Genomic DNA, 25,806 nt, shown 5'->3' with positions numbered 1-25,806 from the left:
CCAAGAGCTGACTTAGTATACTTCACTTCAGTGGAAACCTTCCACAGCACCGCACGCTCCGCGTCTAATAAATCCGAATTTATATAAGGTTCATCATGACTCGCAGTTGGCGCCGACTTACAATTGCAATTCCGGCAGCTCTATCTGCAACAACAGACAGCCGCAAGATGCCATAGACTATTTAAAGGACTGGCTATATCTCGTCGTCTCTATAGAGGAATTCCATTCACACAACCGCAGTTGACACATCGCTTCTAACAGATCGCCTCTAATCGAACCACGATACATCCTACACAATGTTCTCTCACACTCTCGTTTTTTTGGCCGCTACCTTGGCTTCTCTGGCCCAGGGCTTGCCCACCGAGCAGCTCGACGCCCGGCAGACTGTATGTTCGATAAACGAGAAGACTTGGACGGCTACCATGACGGGGACGTGCTCCATTGACGGAGGTCCTGCCATGACGTGTGATCAGAGAACCGATCTCAAGACGCTCGTCGTGAAGAAGAATACGATGTTGAGCGCCGCAGGCCTGGGTAACAACAAATTCGAATGCAAGGGATACCAGTCGGTAAGTACAAGATGTCGCACTTGTTTCACGTCCGTCGGCTTACATAGTTACCCAGTGGCAATGCTGCTCTTCTTAGAGTATGGCACTCAGCGTGGACACGAGCTTGGAGACATTGCATTAAAGCTTGGGGTGTTCGTCACTGGCTTCTGTAGATCAAAAGGAACAACGATTTTTTGAAGGACTCGACTTCAGTAGATTCGGATGGAAAAATTAGAGTATAACAACCAATTCAAGAGAACTATTCATTCTCAGCCTACCTTATCAATCTTCTTGTTTCTTAGAGTCTTGAGGATATTCAACACCTAAGAAAAACAACACGCCGCAGTCTAAAACATCCCTAAGCACCAGCTCTATATCCCCCCCCTAGACAATAATGGAGGTGAATAAGCCTAGCCTAGTTACTAGCGTCGAATAGGTGAGCAAGTTCGGGTTCAGATACAACCCTCACACCAGGGGAGCATATAAGAAAATATGCGGCAGCTTGAGGACAGATAATAGATTTCGAGAAGCTTTTGCAGACATAAATCATTCTCTAGATTTTCACCATGTATTTACTTTCTGAGCTTGCTTTTGTTGGTATCAGATGCAATTAAAACATTGAGAGATTTGGAATCATTTCTTTCTTGCCGCTTGGAGAGAGCGCAGCGAGTTCTCATTACTGTACATTCACAAAGGCACCCACGCAGTTGATACGTTGTCGAGCTTCAGCCCCAGACATCCGAAAACAGCTTGCACAATGGCTCCTACAGGCTCTTGGCGAGAATGTAACCTAACTGTTACGCCAACTGCAGTTGGTCCCTGTAGGCGCGTATGCCAAAGTCGAAGGTAACGAACGCGAACACTGTTCTCTTGAGGGAAAAGCTCCTTGTTAATGATCATAGATAAATCATGAACGATACCGATAAGCCATTCCAAGATTAGAAGGCCCGTGCTCAGCAGAAAGACCTCACTTGACATATGCGAATGGAAGCGGATACCGGTTTTGCGAATGTCTGTAGAAAATGTGGACAACCTGTGTCGTAATCCACTCGGCATCCCATTCATGGTACGACGAGCCTGAGCAACTCATCGGGATTAAGTATTGGATGATCGGACTTTAACCCAATATTGAGGGCTTTAGGTGTTCGGACAAGCCCCGTTGGAGAATGAGCTCATGAAGTACTCAGAGTCAAGACAGACTCCACTGGCAGTGAGTAAGGCATACCTATGGACTCATGGAGTACATGACGAAGATTGCTCGACATGGAATGGTGTGTCACGGTGTGTGCGCGCTTTAAAAATTTGATCTGATAACGGCCAAAATCCGGGGCAGCGTGAGCACGTTCCTTGGATTCCTTGGATTCCCTCTGTTTTGACTGCCACCTGCTTTCATTCCGAGCTAGAGTTCCGAGCCCTCTCCACCAAAACCCGCCGCGCTTGCCGAATCAAATTCAACCGAGGTCATTGTGGCATCCACTCCAATGCCGAACGACCTGAACTTTCCAAAGCCAAAGGAAGGTCTGCAGCAATTGCAGCAGCGGTGCAGCTCCATGGCGCTGTGGGAGCATCGGCCCGCCGCCGGCAGCAACGCCATTCTTTTATTGCGTCGCACAAACATGAGCCGAAGGGAGCTTTTACCTGCTCTAACGAGACGAGTCCCTTAGGCGATTACCTAGCTACATGACAGTAAACCCTGTGACCATCCCATGGCATCCATCGGCGTGTGCCGTTCGGTAAAAGCCAGCACTGCAACGGAGCATCCACCTCGGCGCATGAACATGGCTAATTGGGACAACGGCTTTGGGTTCTTCTTGCAGCTGCCAGCTGGACTTTATTTTAGCGTTCCCTGCCCGTCTGTCTGCTACCTTTTCCTCTTTCCTGAACCTCTTCTGAACTAGAGAGAGAGCGATTTTTGGGGGTGACTTCTATTTTAGTCGGGGTTTTCTTACAACACCAAAGCTCCTCCCACTTTCGAGAGGGTCCCCTTTCCTGCCTGTCCTTCTTCACAAGCTTGGCCATTGACGTGACGTCGAACAGAGGAGAAACCCACATACAAGCTTTCCCAACCCGCTTCCTCTCTTTCTCTCTCACACCTCTCGCCCTCCGATCTTCGGGATAAAGCTTTACGACCGACCCCGAGCTCGAAAACAGGACCCTACCAAGGAGCTTGTATCGCACAAACCCTTGGCCGTAGTGAGACTTTTTTTTCGGTTCCTTTTACCGTCCTCTTTTCTTTTTCCTCGGACGGAAAGAAACCACCAACAGATCGGATTCCACGAGACAACAAGAAAGCCCGCCCAAAAAAAAAAAAAAAAGCCGGCCAACACCTCGCCCATCATGTCCACAGAAACAGCCGACCAGGCGCCCGCCGTCTCCGACCTCCCCTCCGGCGACCCCATCCCCGCCGCGCCCCCGCCGCCGACCGCCGCATCACCAGCTCCCATAGCAACCCCGAAAGGCACAGCCAAGAAGCCCACCCTCGCCCAGATCCTCGCCGCGACGCCCTCCAACGTCGACGCCTTCGTCGCCCACCTGAACCGCTGCTTCGCCACCCCGTCCGGCATCGACGCCGTTCTCTGCTGCCTCTGCTACACCTCTCGCTTCTCCGCCTCCGTCATCGACTCCCTCAGCGCCTCCGCCCTCCGCCACTCGGCCCGCAAGCTCGTCGCCCTCGCCTTCTCCCTCCCGCCCGACACGACTATCCTATTGAGCAAAGCGCCGCCCGCCGCGGCGGCCGCGAGCCGCGGCATGCGCGTCGCGGGACACCTGAGGGCGCTGGCGTCGCTTCTGAGCGAGGCGCGCACGATTACGAGGTTGTGGTCGCTGCTGCCTCTGTACCTCTGGCTCCGCCGCCTCATGACGACGCCGGCCATCACGGAGGAAGAAAGGGAAAAGGGCACAAAGGACGCGTCGGAGGCGGCGCTGGATCGGGCCCTCTCGTGGCTGCAGGTCGTGGCGTGTCTGATCCTGCAGTCGCTCGAGAGCTCGTCGTACCTCGCGTCCAAGGGGGTGCTGCCGATGACGCCCAAGCAGCAGGGGACGGCGGCGCGGTGGAGCGTGCGGTTCTGGAGCGTGTTCGTGGGCAGCGAGCTCGGCCGGCTGGCGATCGAGAAGCTGCGGCGGCGGGCGGCGATCCGGCGCGGGGAGCTGGAGGTTGGTAGCGAGGAGTACAAGGAGTGGGCGGACGTCTGGGGCAGGACGCTGGCGAGGCAGGCTTCGTGGTTCCCGCTGACGGTGCACTGGAGTATGGATAAGGGGTTCGTGCCGGAGATGGGGATCGGGTTGTTGGGGAGCATCCCTGGTGTTGTGCAGATGCGGCAGTTGTGGAAGGAGACTGCTTGAGAGGACGAGGCAGTATAGGGTGGGATGGGGAGAACTCGAATAAGACTGGGGACGAGGAGGAGGTGCATATGAGACGGATAGACGCACCATGCCGCCACTATCGAGACAGCTTTTCTGTGTAAAGCTTCGTGGTATCAGAGTCTGTTGTGACGCGGGCGATCTGCTCGCTGGTGTTGGGTACGAATTTTCCATTTCATGTTTATGATACAATAGATGTCAATATATTTCTCAAAATATCAGAATCCCAAGCACAAAACGCTATGCCCATCTCCGCCTCTTTTCCCAGTCTAAACGCCAACCCCCCCCCCCCCCCCCCCCCCCCCCCCCCACCCCCCCCCCCCCCCCACACCACCCCCCCTACCCCCCCCCCCCCCCCCCCCCCCCACCCCCCCTTCCCCCCCTCCCCCCCCCCCTCCCCCCCCCCCCCCCCCCCCCCCCCCAAGATCAGACCACACTCATGTGTACACGACGACTTCACATGGGCATCCTCCTTACCTCCTCCATCGTCCAATACTTTCTCATATTCTCCGCCCCCAACGTCTCCACCTCTTGATCGAGGTGCGTCCAGAGCACCTCCCCCCAGCTATCCATCTTCTCCTTGAGGACGCCGAGCTCGAGCTCCGTCTCGCGGTCGCGACAGGCGCGCAGGTAGGCCTCGAACTTGTCCATGCCGTCGTGGATCTGCTTGTGCTGGCGGAGGAGCTCCGCACCACCGCCGCGGCCGCCGGTGCGGAACTCGGGCATGCGGCGGGCAAGCATGGGGAAGACGTGGGCTTCTTCGATGCCGTGGTGGGCGGTGAGGTGGCGGGTGAATTGGAGGCCGGTGTCGAGGAATTGCTTGAGGGACATGTTTTGGGGGCGGCGGCCTGTTGAGGCTGCTGTGTGGAGGAGGGTCCATTGGTGGCGGAAGTGGTTGTGCTGGGCTTGAGGTTAGTCTTTTTTTTTTTCCTCTTTGAGGCAGTGTGGACAGTGTCTTGTCTTGTCTCATTTGCTTTAGGTGTGTGGGAGGATTGAGGGTATTCAGAGATGTGTGAGGTTTTGAAGGGATGAGGGTGCGTGATGAGATTGGGGCGCGTGAGTGAGTGGGTTTCTTCTTACAAAGTAGTTCATCTTTTCTGCCATTTGGTTGTAGACTTTGAACTCGGCCGGGGTCAGAGGTGGTAACTCAGGCTTCGCTGGAGTGGCATCCTCCGTCGACGGTGCTGCCGCCGCCGGCGTTGCTTGTGGTTGTTCGGTCGCGCTGGCAGACATGGTGTTGAAGGTACGGATATTCCGAAGTTCAAGGATTGGGTAGTGAGTTTTTGCGAATGCGCTGTGCGCCGGGGAGGGATGACGACGGGGTCTGGAGATGAGATGAACTGCGCGGGTGCGGCTACTTTGCGACAAGATTCTGCTTGCAGGCGCCACCACTTTCATGGTATTTGGAGAAAGGGCAGTTCAAAGGAAGTTTCGTTCTCTGGCTTATTTCATGGAGGGGGAGGGGGGATGATCTTTGGAGGTTTTATCCTGGGATCATGCGCGCGCGGGAGACCACGCCGCCGCCGCCCCTCCATCCGAGCGATATGCTAAGGCTTGTAGGAATTGCCCGCGGCGGGTAGACTAAACTGTTTACAGACGGAAGCAGGAAAAGTAGCCCCTGCAAGTACACCGCGCGGCTGACGGTGCTTGGATTTGGGGTTTGTTCGATTGGCCACCACTCCCCGCCAGATTCTGTGTTGGAGAGACATTGGAGACTGGCTAGAAGCCCACTTTGCTCCTAAGAGCAGAATCAGATGCCAGCAACTTCACGTTTTCTCTGGAAAAATATCGTGAACTCGACTGAGGCATTAAATGGAATATCTCATTCACCGCATTCACGACTTCTGGTTTCTCAATGTGACCGACCCATGGGTTGGAAGAGATTTCATTTCGGCGTTCGCAGATTGGTTGGTGACCCTCCTTACTCAGCTCTTTGAAAGCGGAAAGCAAGCGCGAAGGCGGGCGGCGCTGCGGCAGTCGCATTTTCCCGACTCGCTCTTTGACGTTATGAGAATCCACATATTATTCTCATTTATCCATCCGACCGCTACCGCGCGCGTTCCATTGGTAATAAGGTAGGTAGGAGACAGAGACTCGGCCTCCGATCTTGTCCACGCCGCCCCGCTCCGGACCGGTACACATCCGGAGTGCTTTCCCATATCCGATAGCGGGTCTTCTACTCACGCGGGCCCGGTCTCTCGGCCCGTCTACGGCATCTGCACTCATCACGTGTTCGTTAGGCCATGCGTGCATGCGGGGGCAGATTTGCACTGCACTTTTAACTCACACCAGCTCAACAGTATGCCACCTTAGACTTTATCGAGGCAGATAGGTGGTAGTCTTGTTTCACGGCATTGGACTCCTCGGCTGCTTTCCATTGGTCAGTACCGCTCCCTGAAGCTCGGTCGATTCCGCGGTCCGGCGGTCCCCACCATCACAGGCAGCAGCAGGCAACAGCACGACCAGACATGGGCAAAGGGAGAACTCGACAAGCAACGTGACTTCGTGGGAATCTCGCGTCCTGTGGTCGAGCCTCTGCGACTGTTAGGCGCCATCCTTAAACCATTTGAACTTTACCGTCGAGACGCGTTGCAGCCTAATTGGAACCACAAATATCCCACGGCCGTCTAGCATCGATCCCCATCCTTGCCTCTTAGCGATCCTCAAGGCGGTGCTGTACAAGAGCTCGAGATCTTCCGCACTAATAGATTGAAATCCATCTGCAATCCCATCGTCTCATCATTCGTACCATCGTGGTCAGGAATTGGATCGAGGCTGTTTTCATCAGCTCTTATCATACTCGGTCTCTGACTGCCACAAATGGAACTGGCAGCAGCTAATATGTCGACCACGCTGACTGTCCGCGAGCGGCTCACACTCTGCAAGTGGGCCGACAGACTACCTGGTGACATCACTCCAACCCTCGCGCGCGGTGCGGAATGGGTCAAGAGCGAGTTCGGAAAGGATGTCCCCGAATTCGTCATCCGGACCGTCCTAGACCGGTCGGACATGACGGATGACTTTCAAGCCTACGTAAGACTTCCTTAACCAACCCCTATCATAGTAGTATAGTGGCTAACAATAAGGAAGAACGACGGCGAGATCGCCCCCCTGATACGTCCAGGTTTCGGCAAAGAATTCTGGGAGATGCCCGACGACGATGCCGCGTTCCCCAGCGCCGTGCAGGAGTGGAAGGCATCCACCCTGACGTGGGGAGAGATCGCCATCTTGTGGTTCGTTGAGAAGATCACGAACAAGCCCGATTGGCATGTCAAGGTCTTTGATGAGGAGATTGTTGCAAAGTGGAAGCAGGAGGTCATGGCTGTTGACTGGAAGGCTGTGGGTCTCAAGTATGCTTATTTCGACGACGATTTGTTTACCTTTGTAAGTACTAGGCTGCATCTGAGACGGCTTCTCGTTGAACAGCGACCCCTAACCTGCAATGCAGGCGCTTGCTGAGCTCCGCGAGAAAGCCAAGCTGTTCGAAGCCACTGGCCTGATCCCCATCTTCGATGCCTCGTCCGCCGTCATCAAGTCTGACAGCGCCATCACCCCGGAAGTAAAAGAGGAGCTCAAACAAGGCGTGGCCGCTCTCGAAAATATACCCGAGAACGAAAAGGACTGGCATCCCGGTAGCGACGGCAAGGTCCTGGACCTCGTGCACCCTTCTCTCTGGCCTCTTGTCTTTGGAAAGTCTCGCATCGTCGCCGCTAAGCGCATCCTGCTCAAAGACACGCTGGCGGCCTGCGGCACAGGAGACGTCATCCCCGTTCCCAAGAAGAGGTATCCCGACCACCAATCCTCCGACGACCTGTGGTCCGTCAAGTACCAGTGGCTCCCGTGCGACATCGACATCGAGGAGGGCAAGCCGAAAATCATGAGCTACATCAACAACCTGCACCCCCAGCATCATGCCAGTCTCTACACCACCATCGAAAAGGTGCTCGAGAAGGCTCTCCCCATGTGGGATCTGGTCTACAGGTGGCACGAAGACTACGAGATCCTCCGCATCCCCTGTGAATCAGCCCGGACACAATGCCTAGCGGAGTGCAGCCGGTGGTGTTGTCCCGAAAACCGCCCGGTAGACCCAGACGAGGCCGAACGTGACGAGGACGAATTCAACGACGACTCCGGCGGGTATAGCGCCGAGGAGCCCAGCCGCGAAGTCTGGCGGAGAGACAAGATCTGGTTTGAACGCACCCACCCAATCGAGAAGCCACCGGTCCCCGCGTACAAGCCCATGGAGCTGCAGCCCAAGGACGTTAACCTGACCTCCGGCTTCTTCAATCATGCCGACCGCATCCAGGTCATTGTGAAGCTCGCCAACATCCACCTCACGCCCGAGAAGCCGACGTACGACGGCGGGTCCTGGCACATTGAGGGCCAGCTGAACGAGCACATCGCCGCCACCGCGCTCTACTACTACGACAACGAGAATATCACCGACAGCCACCTCGCCTTCCGCACCGTCGCCGACAGGGAGGAGCTCATGGGGGAGCTCAACTACGAGCAGGGCGACTTCCACACCATTGACCGGACGCTGGCGATCAACTCCGTCGCGGACACGAACCAGCGCCTCGGCAGCGTGCTCACGCGCGAGGACAGGCTTCTCGCGTTCCCCAACGTCTACCAGCACTGCGTTGCGCCGTTTGATCTCGTCGACAAGACCAAGGCGGGCCACCGCAAGATCCTCGCGCTGTTCCTCGTGGACCCGAGGATTCCGATTATTAGTACGGCGAATGTGCCGCCGCAGCAGAGGGGGTGGTGGAAGGAGGGCGCGGCGCCGGGAGACCGGTTGGGGACGTTGCCGCCCGAGGTTACGGATATGGTGTTTGATAATATGGATTTTCCGATTGGGATCGAGGAGGCCAAGAGGATACGGACTGATTTGATGGAGGAGCGGACGACGATTGCCGAGCAGGGGATGGGGGTGATGACGACTATGGAGTGGAACTTTTGCGAGCACTGAGTCTTGCGGAACCGGGACCCCGTTGTGTTGTGTTCGTATCGAAGGAAGGGGACCGCGCAGTCGTAGCGGTGAAGGGAGAGAAACATTGGAAGCTGTGTTGAGACGTTTGCTTGACCGGCCTGAAAGTTGACACCAGATATGTCAAAAGCTGTGCAAATCGTGTCACCCCAGCCTCAGCTCCTGACTGCGGTTGTGGTCCGATTGGACGATCTGGCGGCATCCTGCAGTCCCGCAGTAAGACAAGTGGATTTTGTCTCATGTCGTCTGCCAATACGTTAGCTGCCCGTGAAACATCGAGAGTCGATGCCAGGGCACAAGAGCCTACTCATAAGGTTCGTCTCATTCAGGAGTACGCGTTGCTTGTTAGAAAATATGGTATAAATCTTGTCCCTTAACAAATTTGTCTCGATACTCACCTCGTACCGGCACACATTCTGGTGTCCTTCATGTCGGCCACTGAAACCATCTACTCCCAAACGCAGCAACTCATCGGCCTCACTTCATCATGCTTTACTATCTCATCCACAGCTTCAAGTCCAACAAGGACGCCGAACCTAGCCTCGAGCCACCAAACCACCAAGATGTCTCAACCTCTGAAAAATGGCTCGCCCACAAAATCCACCAACCAACAACCACCACTCCCACCCTGAACCTAGAGACCGCCACCGCCACCGTTGTCGACGACCTAAACCCAAGCCTCACCAACCTCCGCACCGTCGTCGAAAATGACCCCCACCTCGCTGTCCTAGCAGACCAAATGTTCACTCAAGCCGCCGCCCTCCAGCCCCGCGACCCGACAGAGCAACCCGCCGTCCAGTCCTTCCGCCAGTTCCTGCAGGTCGTCAACGTCATCATGCGCTCCGGGCCGCAGTTCTTTGACCGGCCGGGTAATGAGGATGCCATGGGGTTCGTGGCCGCGCCGATCAACGCCTTGTTGAATTATCCCATGGGCACGGCGGCGGGTTACGAGTTCTTTCGGAGGTCGGAGGTAAATGAGGCGATGGGGAAGGTGTTAAGTGCTTGGGGCGAGTTTCTTGCTTCGGGGGAGTCGAGGGGGTGTTTGAGGGCTTGGGTGTCTGCTTCTGGGCAGGTTGTGATGGCGGAGAGGGCGAATGGAAGGTTGGAAGGTGGAGGGTTGGGGTTTAAGGAGTTGTTTTTTTGTCCCGATGCTGAGGATATGGAGACGCTTGGGTATGAATCGTGGGATGCGTTCTTTGTAAGGCGGTTTCGGGAGGGGGTGCGGCCTGTGGAGTTTCCCGATGACGAGGACCACAACGGCGGGGAGAAGCTGTCTGTCAAGGGCAGCAGTGGCACTGTTGACATTCAAGTCGACGACAACACCTCGGTCATCGTCAACGCGTGCGAGTCGGCGCCGCTGCAAGTCGTATCCGACGTCGCCCTCCGAGCAGACGTCACGCTAAAGGGCCAGCCGTACTCCCTCACCGACATGCTCAACAACAACGCATTCGCGCCGCAGTTTGTCGGCGGGACGATCTACCAGGCCTACCTGAGCGCCTTCAGTTACCACCGCTGGCACGCGCCAGTGGGTGGGCGGATCGTCGAGGTCGAGATGATTCCGGGGACGTACTTCAGCGTCAACAGATACCAGGGTATAGCCGCGTGTGACAACGACAATGAAGACACAGATGGTCCGGATCCGCAGGCGCCGTGTAGATCGCAGGCGTACACCGCTTCCGTGGCGACTCGTGCGGTGGTGTATATCCAGGCGCGGAATCCGAGGATCGGGTTGATGGCGATTGTGTTTGTGGGTATGACGGAGGTGTCTAGCTGCGAGGTGACTGTACGGGCTGGGGAGGAGGTTGTGAAGGGGCAAGAGATTGGGATGTTTCACTTCGGGGGCAGTTCGCATTGTTTGGTATTCCGGCCGGGTGTCGAGTTGAGATTTGTTGAGAACCGGTCTCCTGCGGGTCTTGAGGGGAATAATAGGGTGAATAGTGCGCTCGCTTTGGTTGAGTGAGGGCGCAGGCTGGTGCATCTGTATATGCTCGAGTTCAGGGCAAGAATGCATTCATCACGTATAGTCTCTGGCTCAGTATAACTGTTACCAGACTACTATCCCCCGGATGGGAAGTTTAGTAGTTGATATAATGTGCTGAAAAGATGTGTTTCCCCTGACATCACTACTACAAACGATCGAAAACCCGTTCTCTGGCGGATGTGCATATTGAAAATATCAAACAGAGACGCCATGTACCTGGCGTTCACGATGTAGCACGGCAGGGGAAAAGGGGTTCTGAGTAGCTACGCACTTCTCATTGTAGTACTTTAGAGGCCAATTCAATATACGACAAGACCTCAACGAATATGTAACGTACTCCTTCTTCCCTCGTCCGTGAACCAGAACCCAGCCGGCGATGCCGAGTCTTCGGGTCTCGTCAGCATTTCCCCTTCCATCCATCCCTGGACGAAGCAGGTGCCACTAAACCTGTACACAGTCTTCCCATCTACACTGTCAACCTCTTGCAGCAATACTGGCACAGAACACGTCGCTATCACAGCCAAAAGCCACGGCTTGTCGAAAGTCTTTTCCGAGATGTAAGAAGGTAGGAGGGCCATGTACCCCTTTTTCGTGATACAGAGCGTCCTTCCTCGAAGCACAGACTGTACGATATCAAACCACCACCGCCCTTCATAGCTGAAAGGCCACTCGTGCGTCGGGATATGGCGCGACTCTGCAGTAATACAGTCGTAGTGAAGCCACGCGCTCTGCTCCTTGGTCTTATTGAGGCGAGCACTCAAGGCCTCCAGCTTTTCCGGGTCCTGTCCGCGGCGATTCCAGGCCGAGGTCACGTCGCCGTGGAACATGGCGATGGCTGATTGTAGAGGATCATCGTACGGGTTGGCTTTGCGGTCTTTATAGATCTTTGGTATGGCTGCTGTCCACTCTTGGAACTTGTAGAAGGCGTCTGGATCGGGTGGATGGAATACGTGTCCTGAGGGCATCCTCCCTGGGTCTTCGATGATTTCATCAATCTCGTCTATGACAATGCCGCGACAGTTGAGATTTCCCTTGTTGAAGCTGAAGAGTTCTTCAAAGTCGCGAAGCTGTCCAATTCCTCCATCAGCAGAGTAAAGCTCGCCGTCCAAGTCGTCCATCAGCCTCATGGACCTCATGGGGATCCTCTCTCGGCGGACGAGGCAGCTTGTGGCTGCTGGGACGGTCCAATCGGGACACCAAGACGGCACGAGACTGTAGAAGTCATCGACGTTGTGCCATGGCTCAGAGGCGGCGATGATATCGAGACTTCCGTGCTGTCTTGACCAAGCTGTTGCGAAGTCAACAAAGACTTGTTGGCGGCTTTTGTTATAATCCAGCTTGAAGTCGAGCCCCTCCTTATCCTGCGCCAAATTCCACAGAGCGAAGATCTTGTCTCTGCCGTCAGTTGCCTGGAAGTCTCGTGTGAGAATGGCGGCCTCGAGAAAGCCAGGGCTGTCCTTCCTGACGGTGGGTGAGAAAAACGGGGAGTACAGCTCTCCTCCGGCCATCAGGTGCCTAAAGTAGAAGAGTTTGCGAATGAATATGAGCTCGTCGTACGATAGACCAAATTGATGTAGCTGCGGGTCTGCTATTATCATCTGCGTTCTGAGAACGGGGTTGAAGGCTATCATGGCCTGCAAGTTGTACGCGGCGGCGTCGAGGGAACCGAATGCGACGGCTTTGCGGTTGTTGACTATCACTGCGGGATCTGACGAGATGGCGACTTCTTGGACGACCCAGACTCGTCTGAAGTACGGACGGCACATGAACTTGTATAAAGCCGCACAACGCGCAGGATAGAGATCCGGACCAATCTTTTCCCCCTCTTTCCCGATGTCGTACTCACCCTCCTTATTCATCTCAATCTTGAGCTGGTCCATCGGCTTAACAAAGTCCAGCGCCATATCAGTCTCGTCGCTGTGCTCGCCGACGTAGCAGATGACTTGGGATGCGCGGTCGTAGATGTCAAACATGCGTGCAACCTGTCTAGTGCGCTCGGCAACGTTTAGTTGGTCGATGCACAAAGCATCGATCCAGATGGGCCTTGACACTTCCTTGCTCCGTATGGTACGCAAAGCCTGCTCTAGGTTCCGCCGGACCTGCATCCTATGGCCGTTGACAACGATATCGACGGTATCCCCGGCGTTGCCCCAGGTATACGACAAGGCGTGGTAGGACACTTCGCACACCATCGGGCAATGGGCCAGATGGGTGATGACTGGTGCCTCGCGGTCCTCTGAAGGTGCCACGACGAGAATACGGATCTCGCCGACGAGCATATCGAGCGGCACGTAGTCGAGGTTCGTAACGGTCGCATCGTTGGATGGGCTTTTCCCTAGCTTGATTGGATAGATTTTGGGCAAGGTGAACCGGAACGGTGGCTCCGATTTGTCTTGAATGTAGTGCCAGGTCTTGTCCCATTTTCGATACTTTGATTGGATCCTCTTTTCCACTATGCCCCTCTCCAGCAGCTCGGTGACGACCTCGGTCATGCTCACGACCTGAGTTGCCCTTGCGTACATTGAGTCGAGGAAGTCACGGGTCCAGTACTCCTTCTGATCTTCTGCCGAGGAGAATTCTTCGAGGCAGATGTGCCGAATCCATAATGTCACGGGCAGGCGGTGACCGCGAAAGTATCTGAGAAAGACCTCCAACGCGACTGGGACGACGAGTCCCTTGCCATCGATCTCGATGACATCCCTCAGCAGCCGATAGCCTCTACTGTCTCTGATAGCGATGAACGACCCGGCTTTGGCGAGCGGTCGTACTTCTATGCTGCATCTTACGTGGTTCTGTGGATCGCTCTTGTCGCCGGGACACGGATGGAGGATGAGAAAGCGCTGCTCTTGTGCATCTCGGTCGATGGGCGAGTATTCGTATTCCGGTATGTCTAGTTCCCAGCGATTTTCCAGCTCCCTGCGCAATGAGTTCCCAGGGTATGTCATGGCAACTTGGACGGTCGATCAATAAAATGTCAAATACTCCGTAATACCATGCCCTATGCACCGAGACTGGACGCGATTCCTAGCCCACGTATGTCAAACATTGAGAGTGTCGCGGTGGGTTTCAGTTAAGACCTGGCATTTCATCTTTTAGGCATCAGCATTCGCCTGATTTAGTTCCATAACTGAAGGAAGTGGCAACTTCTATTCGTAGAAATCAAATGGCTATGCATAAGCGCTATTACTGCATAACATTTCGAATCCATCCAATGAGCCGTCATGCAGAATATAGTACGCATTGCCAATTGAAAGCATTCGGCACGAAACATAAAATCTACATTCAAACAGTAGCCTAAACTGGAACAGTTTATCCCAGTACACGGTGCGCAATTATACAGATTGCCGCATGCTTCGGAAATTCGAAGTCTGGCACTCAGAGTAACAAGACTGTGTGATGACACTTCTTGCTTATTAACACCGCACACTTAGTTCGGATCCAGAATGGAGCACCATGACATTAGAGCTGTTGAATAGTGACTGGCATGGTTTGTGAGCTTCTAGAAAGTGCGAGGAAATCAGCTATGTTAGCATCGAGAAGTCGAATCTACAAACTGGGTTGAGGTTCGGGCTTCCGAAATGAAGGGTCAAATTGTTGGGCAGCAGGACCACACATATCACTCTGCAGAGATTGCGCCAAGCAAGAGTTGAGTTCCTGAAGTCTATGGAAACTCCGAGTGTGCCTTGAATCCTGGATGTATGTATAAGTCATGTAATTACTAAGGTAATCGGTGGTTCATCTGAAAGCACTAGAGTTGTAGTTTGCTTGAACTTACTCAATCTTATCGCTTCAATATCAAATGGTCAGTCAATTTCCCCAGTCAATTTCTCCAAGCGTAAGGGCGTTTACGTTAATTATGAATATGAGAATCCTAGCTTTTGTCGGCATTTTTACGTCGTAAGGTACTCCCGGGCCCCGGCCCCAAGTTTTGTGAGATGCGCTTCAAGCCCCAGATAATAGACATTCTAGTAAGGTTCGAGGCTCGATAACTAATTTGACCTGGGCTGCAGCTATCGCCGCAACATTTCCCAATCTAGCGAACGTTTTCCCGTCATTGTGCTGGTAGTATTACTGACGGATACATGAATCGCCGAAAACATCACTAATTTTCGGATATCTCAATTTTGGAAACAATGGAGCCTGGTTGACATTTTTGTGTTTTTATTTATTTTTCTAGTTGAGGCCTAGATTTCTGAGCTTTGCTATTGCACATCCACTACTCATCAAAGATGGTGGCAACAACAGCACCAGTGAGAGTGACCTGTCCAACCTTGCCACCCTCAGCCTCGGTGATGATCTTACCCGAGACGAGGTCGCGCTTCCAGATGACAACGGTGCGGTTGTTCTGGTGACCGACGGCGATGAGGTCGCCGGCCTTGTTGATGGAGAATTGGCGGGGAGACCAGCCGCCGGAGGGGGCGAGCTGCACCAACTCGAGGGAGCCGTCGTCCTTGATGGCGAAGGTGGACATTGTGTCCGAGGGGCCGGAGCCGAGGACGGGGGAGTCGCGGAACGAGACATCGCGGTTGGAGACGATGATGAACTTTTGGTCGGGCTGGGTGAATCGTCAGTCAAAGAGCTCCGCAAACACGATAATTACCAATCCGGATGTAGAATGCGCCCGCTGGCCCTAATTTGGGAGATGCATGAAGCCGTGGGGGCCGACCCAGGATTGAAATAAAGCCTAGAAAAAGATCTGCGACAGTGCAGGGGGTGGGTTTTTCACAAAAAACAAAATAGGAAATGGAGACCCAGAACAGATGAAAAGAACTCAAACTCACAGTGATGGCAATCTCGCTTGTCGGGGCCTTGGTGGCAGGGTAGTCGGCGTTGACGGAGGGGATGGACGAGATCTTGGTGAAGGCGAGGCCGGTCTCCTTGTACTCGACCTTGTAGGAGTAAATGTTTTGGTCGAGCTCGCCGTTGAAGAAGAAGACGACGTCGCCGTTGGCCATGGTCTTGAAGACACCGTGGCGGGGCCCGACGCCGGGGCCGGTGACAAGGCCGTCGACTTCCTTGATCGGGGCGACGCTGTTCGGGTCCTTGGTGTAGACGCGGACCCGGTCACCGCCGAGGTCGGCGAGGAGAACGTACTGGTTCTTGGGGTCGATAATAACGTGATGAAGGTAGCTGAGATCCTGACGGGCGGTCACCGGGCCGGGCTTCTCGAGGGTTGGGTAGAACTCCTGGAGCGGCGCGGTGCCGGGGAGAGCTCCCTTATCGCCCAGGGCGATGACGGAAACTGCGCTCTTGTTGCTAGTTGAGACATCGTGTTAGCTTGAAACATGACTTTTGTTTAAAGTCTTTAAGGTACAGATTGAGTTGCAGGTCATAGTCCGAAGAACCGGTGGGAGTCAAAGTCCGAATAGCCGGTGGGAGGCCTTGCGGAAGTTTTCCCAGCGACGCTTAACTATCCCACCGGAAGCGCCAAAACAAACGACACACGGACACAACAGCAGTGCTTATTTCGACGTTGGCAATTTGGGACTTACTATGAAGCAGTAACATAACCGCGAGCACCAGACTCGGTGGTGACAATCTCACCAGCGACACCGCTGGCGGGCGCCGGGATGCGAGCGATGCGGGTCAGGGCGCCTCCATCCCCGATAGAGAAGGAGTTTAGTGAGCCGTTGGGAACCGAGTTGGAGCCCCGGTCGAGGCAGTAGAGGATACGGTTGGCCGAGTCCAGGGTGAGCCAGGCTGGGTTCACCTCGCAGTCTGCCGACTTGGAGGCGACGGATAAGCTCGCGTTGGCGCCGGTGGTGAGGGAAAGGGTTGTGACATTTCCGCCCGAGTCAGCCGCGTAGAGGGTGACGGCGTTGCAGGAGGCCGCTAGAAAGGCGGAACCTGCCAAGAGGCTCTTCATGGGTGAGGTGCGCATGGCGGATGGATTAGAAGCCGATCGTGTAAGCGGAAAAAGGGTCGATATGAGAGAAAAGAATGTGCTCAAGTGAGTGAATGGGAAAGGATAAGCAAAATGAGTGGATTGTGGTGTAATGAGCGAATGTGGTGAGGTAGAAAACAGGCAGGTCAATCGCAACCGAGGGGTGGGTAAACGGCGATTTAACTGCAAACGAGGTTGGCGATGTGAAGGATGAGAATGAGTGGATTCGGACTCTTTTAGTCCAAGTCTTTTGCTGAAAAGAGCGATTAGAATTTCTGCTTCCTAGTCTGCCAAGTCTTCGCAATAGTTCTCCCTCATCTAGGATCGTGAACCTGAGGGGATTCGAAACCTGTTAATATACAAACCAAAAAGGTAACGAGTGCAATCGGATGGCCCCGAGCTTCAGAGTCGCAATTGCAAAGCCCGACTTCCCAACTGAACCTGCCAAGACTCTTCTGCCCAAGGTGCCGGTATTCACGGAGATTTCAGGGGCCCTCCAGTTTTTGCCTGTCGTTCCTCAGTTCTTCTGACTCGCTTTTCGAAGGTTGTTTAACAAGACGCCTCATCGCCAAGACCAAGCAGTGTGGTGAATGCTATAACGGTCAAGAGCTAAACTCCGCGTGTACTCCCCAAGGTGGTAAGGGTCAAAACTCCGCGAGTGTGTGGGGGCCAACAGTTGGCGTTAACCATTCCCCTCGGTGTCGACTATTGCCGCTGCTACACGCTACGCCTGCTGTGCCTGGTCTGAAGAATATCTGGCGCCTTTTTGCGCCCCAATGACAAAACCTTAAAAAACGGGCGCCGGGGTGGTCGGTAGTGCCGAAAAGGGGGACGGGCTCCGGTTCCAGAATGACGGCGACATAGAGAAGACGCTTGGGAGCTAGGTTTGGCCTGCTTCATGGGGTGAATCACCCGGACAAGGTTCTCTGCTTTGAGTAGGTCAAGAGGCTGAGCGGTCAGCGCCAAGACCTAATACAGAACCAGATTGATTGATATGATTAAACAAGGCGTGATTGATACTTCTCCCTGGCTCTGGAGTCTCAATGAATGGGTCGTGGAGTCGTTGACAGTGGAACAACGCTAAGTCAGAGAGGGGACAGACGCCAAGATCGGGTAGCACCGTGGCCCTGGCTTAGAGAGATATTTGACTTTGAGACGGATATCGAGTGTAAGGCGACGGCCGAGGATCCGAGACCGATTGCCATTTACCAAGACGTCTCTACGAGAATATCCGTACGAGTCTTTAAAGGAGACCCTCAATGGGATGGTCCCATATATCTCAAGCTAAGTATAAGACGAACCCGTGTACAGGCTCGGATACTGACTACAGACTCCCGTCTCTAAGCCTCACAGCTCAAGTCTTCCAGATCTTCATCTTTTGATCCTTACATTCGTTTCTTTATTACCAGGCTGTATAGACCTGTACATACTACAGCTATGGATTCCACATTCTCTCTTAGACGCTTAGCCGTCGCTACACTCCTTTGTGCTTCTCCCGCTCTCGTCAGCGCGCAGGCCGAGAACAAGGCCGCCGCTCTTCAGTCTTGCTTGACGACCGCCGGTGTCCGCAACGTCATCAGCACCGATGCCACCTGGGCCGATGAGACCACCGGCTTCCAGAAGCGTATCAAGGTCGACCCGGCCGCCATCTCCTTCCCCGAGAACAAGGACCAAGTCGCCCTGTCTCTTGACTGCGCCCGGAATGCTTCCACTTCGGCGTCTCCCCTCGGCGCCGCCCACTCCTTCCAGGCCTACGGCTTCGGAAACCCGGGCAGTCTGGTGATTAGCATGGCTGCTTTCAACTCCGTCTCTTTTGACGCTGCCACCAACCGTCTCACCTACGGCGGTGGTACCCACGTTGGCCCCGTCCTCAAGTACCTCTGGGACAACCACGGCCGTCACTTCCCCCACGTCCGAGGTGCTCACGTCGGTCTCGCTGGCTCCAGCATCGGTGGCGGATACGGTTCTTCTTCCCGCCACCTTGGTACTCCCATGGACAACCTCGAGTCTGTCGAGTACATGCTGTACAACGGCACCATCGTCAACGCCGCTAAGGGCTCTGACCTCTTCTGGGCTGCTCAGGGTGCCGGTGCCTCCTACGGTGTCCTTCTCTCTGTGACCACCAACACCCACAAGCCCCTTTTTGAGACCGCCGTCAACTTCACCATTAACGGCGGCCAACTCGACTCTACGGCCGCTGCCAAGGCCGTCATCGCCATCCAGGACTTCTCCCTCTCCAAGGACTGCCCTGATGAGCTCGCTCTCCGCTGGTCCCTGAGCGGCCCCCCTTACACCGGCACCGGCTACTTCTACGGCAACCCTGCCGACTTTGACACCGTCATCGCGCCTCTTGTCACCGCTCTTAAGGCCATCGGCAGCAACGCCACCGTCGCGAAGACCGAGCTCCCCTTCTGGGACATGGAGGTCGCCGTCGCCGGCGCCGGCATGAACCAGCCCAACGGAGGTACCCTCGGTGGCCGTTCCTTCTACACCCAGGCCTTGACCATCACCACCGACCACCCCTTGACCGAGGCCCAGGCCAAGACCCTATACGAGAGCACCACCATTGCCTTCAACCGCACCGATCTCCGCAAGTCCGGCTTCCTCGACCTCTGGGGCGGCGTCTCTCGCGACATCGCCGATGCCGACACCGCCTACGCCCACGGCAAGAATCTTTGGCTCATCCGCTGGGAGGCCAACTCCGTTGATGCTACCTCCTACCCTGCTGACGGCACCACCTACATGAAGGGACTCATCAAGCCCTTCGAGGATGCTCTCGTTGCCGGCGGCGCTCCCCTCCGTGGCTTCGTCAACTATGCCGATACCGAGCTCTCCGAGGCCGAGTGGAGCTCCCGTCTCTACGGCTCCAACTTTGACCGTCTCAAGCAGCTCAAGACTGTCTACGACCCTGAGGGTGTCTTTGTCAACCACAAGCAGGCTATCCCCCTTCCTTGAGCGGTGGTAGTGGACTTTTCATGATTCTTGGATATACTTTGGGAAGCAGGGGAAAAAGTGACAGAATACCAATCATTTCGAACAAATCACCCAAGCTTTGATTTCACTTCTCCATCTTCTTCTAGAACCAGCGCCGACAATCGCTTCCAGTGATGTGTTTTCAATTGTTAGCTTGCGATTCCCACGTCTCGACTGAAACTTCGTTCGAAGTCTCTACCTTCGTTTCTATTATTCGCATACTTGTTAGCGATGAGGTTTCAAAAACTCTCCGTCCAAGGTGTCCATGAGTCGCGTTCACGCGTAGCTTGCTGTGTGCGGAGAAGAGCATGATGCTTCTCCAAGTTCTCCCCTCAATTCCCGCGGGGTAAAATCCACAGTCCACAAAAACACACAAGTGGAGTTCCTTCGGTCGGCATTCTCACGAATCACTCAGTTCCGGCTAAATGCAACTTGTGGAGGCGTGGGGTCAAATCATCTCAAAGGCTCAACTCACTCTGGCTAAGTTGGCTTTGGAGAGCCATCTTTGATAAATATTAATCTCAGTCTTTGTTTCTCAAAGTTGACTGTTGGTTTGTGCCCGGTTTCTTGTATTGATCACCAACACCAGTTGTCCTTCAAACTCCGAGTTCACAATGCCTCAAGTTAGGAATCCAATTCTTCCCGGGTTCAACCCGGATCCTTCGATATTGAGAGTCGGAGATGATTACTACATCGCGACATCAACCTTTGAATGGTTTCCCGGCGTCCAAATTCATCACTCCAAAGACCTGGCAAACTGGGAGCTCGTCACAAGACCATTGAGTCGCAAGAGTCAGCTTGACATGCGCGGTGACCCAGATAGCTGTGGTGTCTGGGCCCCCTGCCTCTCCCACGACGGCGAAAAGTTCTGGCTCGTCTTCACCGATGTCAAGCGTAAAGACGGATCCTTCAAGGACACCCACAACTACATTGTCAGCGCGCCAGCCATTGAAGGGCCTTGGTCCGACCCGTTCTACATCAACTCGTCGGGCTTCGACCCATCGCTCTTCCACGATGACGACGGCCGCAAGTGGTTCGTCAATATGATGTGGGACCATCGCCGCCGCTTCCACGCCTTCACGGGCATCGTTCTCCAGGAGTTCGACCCGAAAGCCGGAAAGCTCGTCGGCCCAAAGAAGAACATTTTCCGCGGCACCGAGCTGGCTCTCGTAGAGGGCCCGCATCTATATAAACGCAACGGATGGTATTACCTCCTAACCGCCGAGGGTGGCACGGCGTACGAGCACGCCTGCACCCTCGCTCGTTCCCGCGATCTCTGGGGTCCGTACGAGCTACACCCGCAAAAGTACGTCATAACGTCCAAAGATGCGCCCGACGCGGCGCTCCAGCGCGCTGGCCACGGTGATATTGTAGACACGCCCGACGGAAAGACCTACATGGTTCACCTGACGGGTCGTCCCACGACGGAGAAGAGGCGGTGCGTTCTTGGACGCGAAACCGCGATCCAGGAGGCGTACTGGGGTGACGATGACTGGCTCTACGTCAAGAACGGCCCCGTACCATCTCTGTACGTCGAGGTACCTGGTACCAGAGATGATACTTCGTACTGGGCGGAGAAGAAATACACCTTTGAGAACGGCCTGCCCAAAGACTTCCAGTGGCTGCGGACGCCGGAACCCGAGCGCATCTTCTCAACCGAGGACGGGAAGCTCACGCTCATTGGGAGGGAGTCGATCGGATCTTGGTTCGAGCAGGCGCTCGTCGCCCGCAGGCAGACACACTTCTCCTACGACGCTGAGACCACCGTCGACTTTGCGCCCACCGATGAGCGCGAGTTCGCGGGGTTGACAGCGTACTACTGCCGCTACAACTTCTTCTACCTGACCGTCACCGCGCACGAGGACGGGAAGCGCGAGCTGTTGATTCAGAGCTCTGAGGCTTCGTGGCCCGATAGCGACCTCACGATGCCGTTTCCCGAGGCGGTTGCGCTGCCTGATACGGGCAAGGTGAAACTCGCGCTGACGATTCGCGGGCCGAAGCTTCAGTTCTACTATGCTCTCGAGGGCGAGGAACTCAAGGCTATTGGTCCGGTGTACGATGCTTCCATCATTTCGGATGAATGTGGTGGGCACCAGGCGCATGGAAGCTTTACGGGTGCTTTTGTTGGTGTTGCTGCGTCTGATTTGAATGGGACTGCTAGACGTGCGGCTTTTGATTATTTTACGTACCGTCCTGTTCATGATGAGACCGACCGTTATGATATTTAATAAAGATTCCCTATCGTCTCCGTCTGTACGAGGGCGCTGGCCTTATATTGTACGTCAAATTTTGGCAAGGCATGGCAGAATCAAACGGTTCTGGACTGAAATGCCTACTTGAAATGAATATCTCGAAACATTCGGTTTTGGTAGAACGATGCAGTCTCATGTAATAGGCGTTCCAAGTCTTCGAATCAATGAGCTCCTATGGCTGAAATTCGATCGTGTCGAGTAAAGCAGACACACAAATGATGCTGTTCACGACATGCCTCAGACGAAAAAGATTCATCGCCAAGACAAGCTGGTCGACGAGTAGCGGAGGCATTGATGTTCTGTCATTCTTCGGGCTGCACCTGAATATCGGACTTGGCCTAGAACTTCCCCCTAGCCCTATTTCAAAGTAGTCAGGCTTCCTTCTGGGACGCAAGTCAAAGCAAATCTTACACCAAAGGGAGCAGTCGGTTGACCATGCCGTAAGAGCTTATTGCGAGCAGGGGAAAACCAACACTGCGTATGCTGCCAAGAACGCCTACGTGGACAGGGATGGTGCGCGGTGTATTGCTTGCTTAGGATGTTAAGCCCCATCTTTATCACCAACCGCTTTAAAAACAGGTAGCGCCCTCTTTTCTGGTTGACAACAACTTCCAACAGCATCCATCCTGCGGCACAGTTTCGCCTAGCCTTTACCGGAAACTATCGCACAACCCTAAGAGTCGCCAGCCACGTCTCACGGCATGGAAGAATATTTCGCCACGCGCAAAATCGAAGAGCTACCTAGGCATCGCTCTGACTGGAAACTTGACGCGTTCAGGAGGACTTGCGAAGACATGAGAGACCTCAATTATCCCACCTGGGGCTTCGTCATTTATCGTTGTACCTACGATGATGAAGATCTCTGGGTCCGCTACCTGTCGCAGCTCAAGGACTTTGCCCATGAATGGCTCGTCAAGACTCGCCGAGCTGAGCTGTTAGAACAGTATCTCGATTTTCATGTTAGTGAGGATCGTGCCACCCTTGAGAATGCCTCGAGACAGGACCTTAGGCGACACTTCAATCAATGGACTTCGACTCAGAACATTCCCGCCGGGGACGGCTTCTTCTGGAGCAAAACAGGGGCAGAACTACCTCGTTTCCGCTTCTTTCTATACGTCGACAAGCAAATTCTCGCCACCGTTGTTCAATTCCAGAATGCAGACAACGCATACACTGGCCATCCAATGTTCCGATTGTTACTTCCTCCAATGGTTATCGCAGTCGTAGATGGTTCTTGGACTCCAGACACCGTGCAGAGTTATGAGCCACAGAATGAAGACGGGTACCCTGAGATTGATGGCAGTTCGAAGAGATACGTCGGCTTCGAATATTACCTGGCATGTTACGCCACTGCGTTGTACGAGACCCTCCACGGGCCTGGGCTTGTTGACTGGTCTTCTTACACGCGTCCGCCGGCGATAGGACCCACGGGAAAAGAGACAATGTCTTGATAAATGTTCGGCCTCAACAGTAAAACTACCTACACATGGTATCTAGAGGTCATACAACACTTCACGTCGCATGTTACATCACGCAGCTCAGAATATACTCAATGTCTGTCAGGCTCTGCCCGGATAGGGGCTAGCATAGGACCGACGAGGGAGGTCTGAGCAACAAAGGAGCAGCTCGAGCATATATAGAGCGCAGAGAGTATACTTCGAGGGAGGGGCAGATTTCAGTAATTCATCCTTTTGACCCTAACAGCAGTTGGCCTCTGTGAGCTTCTTCCCTGCGTCGTATACCTATTGACAATGTCTACATGTGGCAGACTGACACCTGGAACGCCATGTCTCGATCCACCAGCACTGTCTTGTCAAAAGAACTGCGTGCATTCTGGGACGACCTGAACGGCTTTGATCTGGCCACCGACGAGAGGACTCAGCCAAATGCAATAATTACGAGCATTCACTTGCGTCCTCCCTAGATGGAATCTCTGAACTATTGGCAAGGGCCTTCGCACATCCGGTGCATCAGCAGGCCCATGTGAAGGCTTTTTGTATCATCACCTCATTCATCTGATATTCAAGCAAGCTGCTATAATTATACCGAACCTCTGCTCGTCCTCTTAGCCCCCTAGAAAACCATGCACAAGCGGCCCTTGAGCTGATTAGATAAATAGTGCTCCGCCATCTCGTTAGCCTGTTCAACATCGTACGTCTTCTCAATGTGCGTTTTGCAACCATTCTTTGCATGCAACTCCACCATCTCCCTGCTCCGTTCAGGAGTGCATATCAACGCACCACGGATAGTCTGCTCCTTGAAATTCAGCGCAAAGGGATCGACCTCAAAAGGCCCATCGGCGGGAAGACCGACATCGACCAGCACACCACCCTTGCGCAAGAATTGCTGTCCGAACCTCACAAGCGGCCGTGCCTCGGTGGTGATGACGACGCGGTCGACGCCGGGGTTGGTATCATAGAATGAAGTCTGGAGCTCTTCAACAACCTTCTTCTGAGACTCCTCTGTGTCGATGAGGTACGTGCAATCGGGCTTGAGGTGTGAGGGCACATCGTTGGCTAGGTCGAGTCCTTCTTGTCTGTTGTCGATGACGATGACTTTGTATCCCAACGCCTTGGCGTATTGCACACCGAGGTGTCCCAGGCCACCGATACCCACGATAGCAAGCCACTGGCCCTTCTGCCCCTGCGCGGCACACAGCGCGCCGTAGACCGTTGCGCCAGCGCAGAACAAGGGCGCGGCCTCGGCCCAAGGGATGGATTCGGGAATCTTGGCGACGACACGGGCGTCGGCTTTCATGTACTGCGCGAACCCGCCGTCCAGGGTAAGTCCCAGCATGCCGACGAGGTTATCGCATACCTGTCTCCCTTGGTTGCACGAGTTGCACTTGCCGCAGCAGCCATAGGTGTTGATAGAACCGACACGGTCACCGACTTGAAGACCCTGCTTGCCTGCTTCGGAACCGAGCCTGATGATGGTGCCGGCGGGTTCGTGGGAGCCGACAAGGCCTGGTTTTGCGCCGGCCGAGGCGTAGACACCCTGCTGGACCTGGAGATCTGTGTGGCAGTAGCCTGCGGCGGCAATCTTGACGAGGACGTCGTTTGGGCCGAGGTCGGTCGGGACGTTTACATCCTTTACCTCATAGCCTTTGTTGAAGTCTTTGATTGCCGCGGCGCGCATTTGTTGGGGGATCTGGTCTGCCATGTTGGAAGGAGGTTGAACAGCAATCAGTAGCGATGTCGCAATCAGTAGCGATGTCGCAATGTTGTTGTTACTCAGGATTGGGTATGTTTGGCTCAATGCAATTGGAAGATACCAAAAATGGGGTTTAATAGGGTGACCAGAAAATGAGTTCACAAGAACCTCTTTGTCTTTGATGTCTTTCAATACTTATAGGCTGGCGAGACCGTCAACCGGTGACCGATTTTGTCTGTGAAACGTCATAATAGACGCTCATCAGATGTGATGCGGAATGCAATATCAGCGTCACAGGGTCCAATGATAGTTACGTCAAGTGGAACAGTTTGACGGACTTTGCAGCCTCATAGTGTCATAAAAGTGGCCCATTCAGAAACGCTGGTCCGGGAGCACATGAACGGTATCGGACCCCATTCAGCATGTAAGCTTTCGGAAAAATTGTAGTATCGTCGATGTCTGCCACTTCTCTGCCATGTAACTGACATGTCAACGATGGTGAACATTATGCAGTACCAGAATTCGATCTTCTCACACTTACAGCATCGGTTAGAACTTCAAGTCTATTGGTTGCTAGTGGTAAACTGGTAAATGTCGGTGAGTTTGGAAAAGTTCACAAATGTGTGAAGTCGATGTCCCGTCGCCATATGCAAACCCAAGTTACGACG

The 25,806-nt window shown here is 54.3% G+C and overlaps 11 protein-coding genes across 11 annotated transcripts; 7 read left to right on the top strand and 4 right to left on the bottom strand.

Moving 5' to 3' along the window:
- Positions 1-296: 296 nt before the first annotated feature.
- On the top strand, positions 297-690 carry CTAM01_05633 (uncharacterized protein; the record flags this gene model as incomplete). Its single annotated transcript, XM_060521663.1, has 2 exons — positions 297-569; positions 646-690. The coding sequence occupies 2 exons, from the start codon at positions 297-299 to the stop codon at positions 688-690; spliced, it is 318 nt and encodes a 105-aa protein (XP_060383877.1).
- Positions 691-2,885: 2,195 nt separating this feature from the next.
- CTAM01_05632 (peroxin 11C) lies at positions 2,886-3,890 on the top strand (the record flags this gene model as incomplete). The annotated part of the gene is made up of 1 exon (XM_060521662.1): positions 2,886-3,890. The coding sequence occupies one exon, from the start codon at positions 2,886-2,888 to the stop codon at positions 3,888-3,890; it is 1,005 nt and encodes a 334-aa protein (XP_060383876.1).
- A 474-nt stretch (positions 3,891-4,364) lies between these two features.
- Positions 4,365-5,306, bottom strand: CTAM01_05631 (uncharacterized protein; the record flags this gene model as incomplete). Its single annotated transcript, XM_060521661.1, has 2 exons — positions 4,365-4,808; positions 4,989-5,306. The coding sequence occupies 2 exons, from the start codon at positions 5,304-5,306 to the stop codon at positions 4,365-4,367; spliced, it is 762 nt and encodes a 253-aa protein (XP_060383875.1).
- Positions 5,307-6,728: 1,422 nt separating this feature from the next.
- Positions 6,729-8,877, top strand: CTAM01_05630 (uncharacterized protein; the record flags this gene model as incomplete). The annotated part of the gene is made up of 3 exons (XM_060521660.1): positions 6,729-6,941; positions 6,999-7,292; positions 7,357-8,877. The coding sequence occupies 3 exons, from the start codon at positions 6,729-6,731 to the stop codon at positions 8,875-8,877; spliced, it is 2,028 nt and encodes a 675-aa protein (XP_060383874.1).
- A 505-nt stretch (positions 8,878-9,382) lies between these two features.
- On the top strand, positions 9,383-10,855 carry CTAM01_05629 (uncharacterized protein; the record flags this gene model as incomplete). The annotated part of the gene is made up of 1 exon (XM_060521659.1): positions 9,383-10,855. One exon carries the CDS (start codon positions 9,383-9,385, stop codon positions 10,853-10,855), a length of 1,473 nt encoding a protein of 490 aa, XP_060383873.1.
- Positions 10,856-11,193: 338 nt separating this feature from the next.
- On the bottom strand, positions 11,194-13,821 carry CTAM01_05628 (uncharacterized protein; the record flags this gene model as incomplete). Its single annotated transcript, XM_060521658.1, has 1 exon — positions 11,194-13,821. The coding sequence occupies one exon, from the start codon at positions 13,819-13,821 to the stop codon at positions 11,194-11,196; it is 2,628 nt and encodes an 875-aa protein (XP_060383872.1).
- Positions 13,822-15,092: 1,271 nt separating this feature from the next.
- Positions 15,093-16,757, bottom strand: CTAM01_05627 (YkgB; the record flags this gene model as incomplete). Its single annotated transcript, XM_060521657.1, has 3 exons — positions 15,093-15,431; positions 15,658-16,132; positions 16,369-16,757. 3 exons carry the CDS (start codon positions 16,755-16,757, stop codon positions 15,093-15,095), a joined length of 1,203 nt encoding a protein of 400 aa, XP_060383871.1.
- A 1,440-nt stretch (positions 16,758-18,197) lies between these two features.
- Positions 18,198-19,715, top strand: CTAM01_05626 (FAD binding domain-containing protein; the record flags this gene model as incomplete). Its single annotated transcript, XM_060521656.1, has 1 exon — positions 18,198-19,715. The coding sequence occupies one exon, from the start codon at positions 18,198-18,200 to the stop codon at positions 19,713-19,715; it is 1,518 nt and encodes a 505-aa protein (XP_060383870.1).
- A 632-nt stretch (positions 19,716-20,347) lies between these two features.
- On the top strand, positions 20,348-21,961 carry CTAM01_05625 (glycosyl hydrolase family 43; the record flags this gene model as incomplete). The annotated part of the gene is made up of 1 exon (XM_060521655.1): positions 20,348-21,961. The coding sequence occupies one exon, from the start codon at positions 20,348-20,350 to the stop codon at positions 21,959-21,961; it is 1,614 nt and encodes a 537-aa protein (XP_060383869.1).
- Positions 21,962-22,686: 725 nt separating this feature from the next.
- CTAM01_05624 (uncharacterized protein) lies at positions 22,687-23,436 on the top strand (the record flags this gene model as incomplete). Its single annotated transcript, XM_060521654.1, has 1 exon — positions 22,687-23,436. The coding sequence occupies one exon, from the start codon at positions 22,687-22,689 to the stop codon at positions 23,434-23,436; it is 750 nt and encodes a 249-aa protein (XP_060383868.1).
- A 622-nt stretch (positions 23,437-24,058) lies between these two features.
- Positions 24,059-25,147, bottom strand: CTAM01_05623 (alcohol dehydrogenase GroES-like domain-containing protein; the record flags this gene model as incomplete). The annotated part of the gene is made up of 1 exon (XM_060521653.1): positions 24,059-25,147. One exon carries the CDS (start codon positions 25,145-25,147, stop codon positions 24,059-24,061), a length of 1,089 nt encoding a protein of 362 aa, XP_060383867.1.
- Between the last annotated feature and the right edge of the window lie 659 nt (positions 25,148-25,806).

Source organism: Colletotrichum tamarilloi, assembly GCF_030869305.1.
Source record: "Colletotrichum tamarilloi strain Tom-12 chromosome Unknown Scaffold_14.1, whole genome shotgun sequence".
Classification (NCBI taxonomy): Eukaryota; Fungi; Ascomycota; class Sordariomycetes; order Glomerellales; family Glomerellaceae; genus Colletotrichum; species Colletotrichum tamarilloi.
This window is presented reverse-complemented; position numbering and strand designations above follow the sequence as displayed.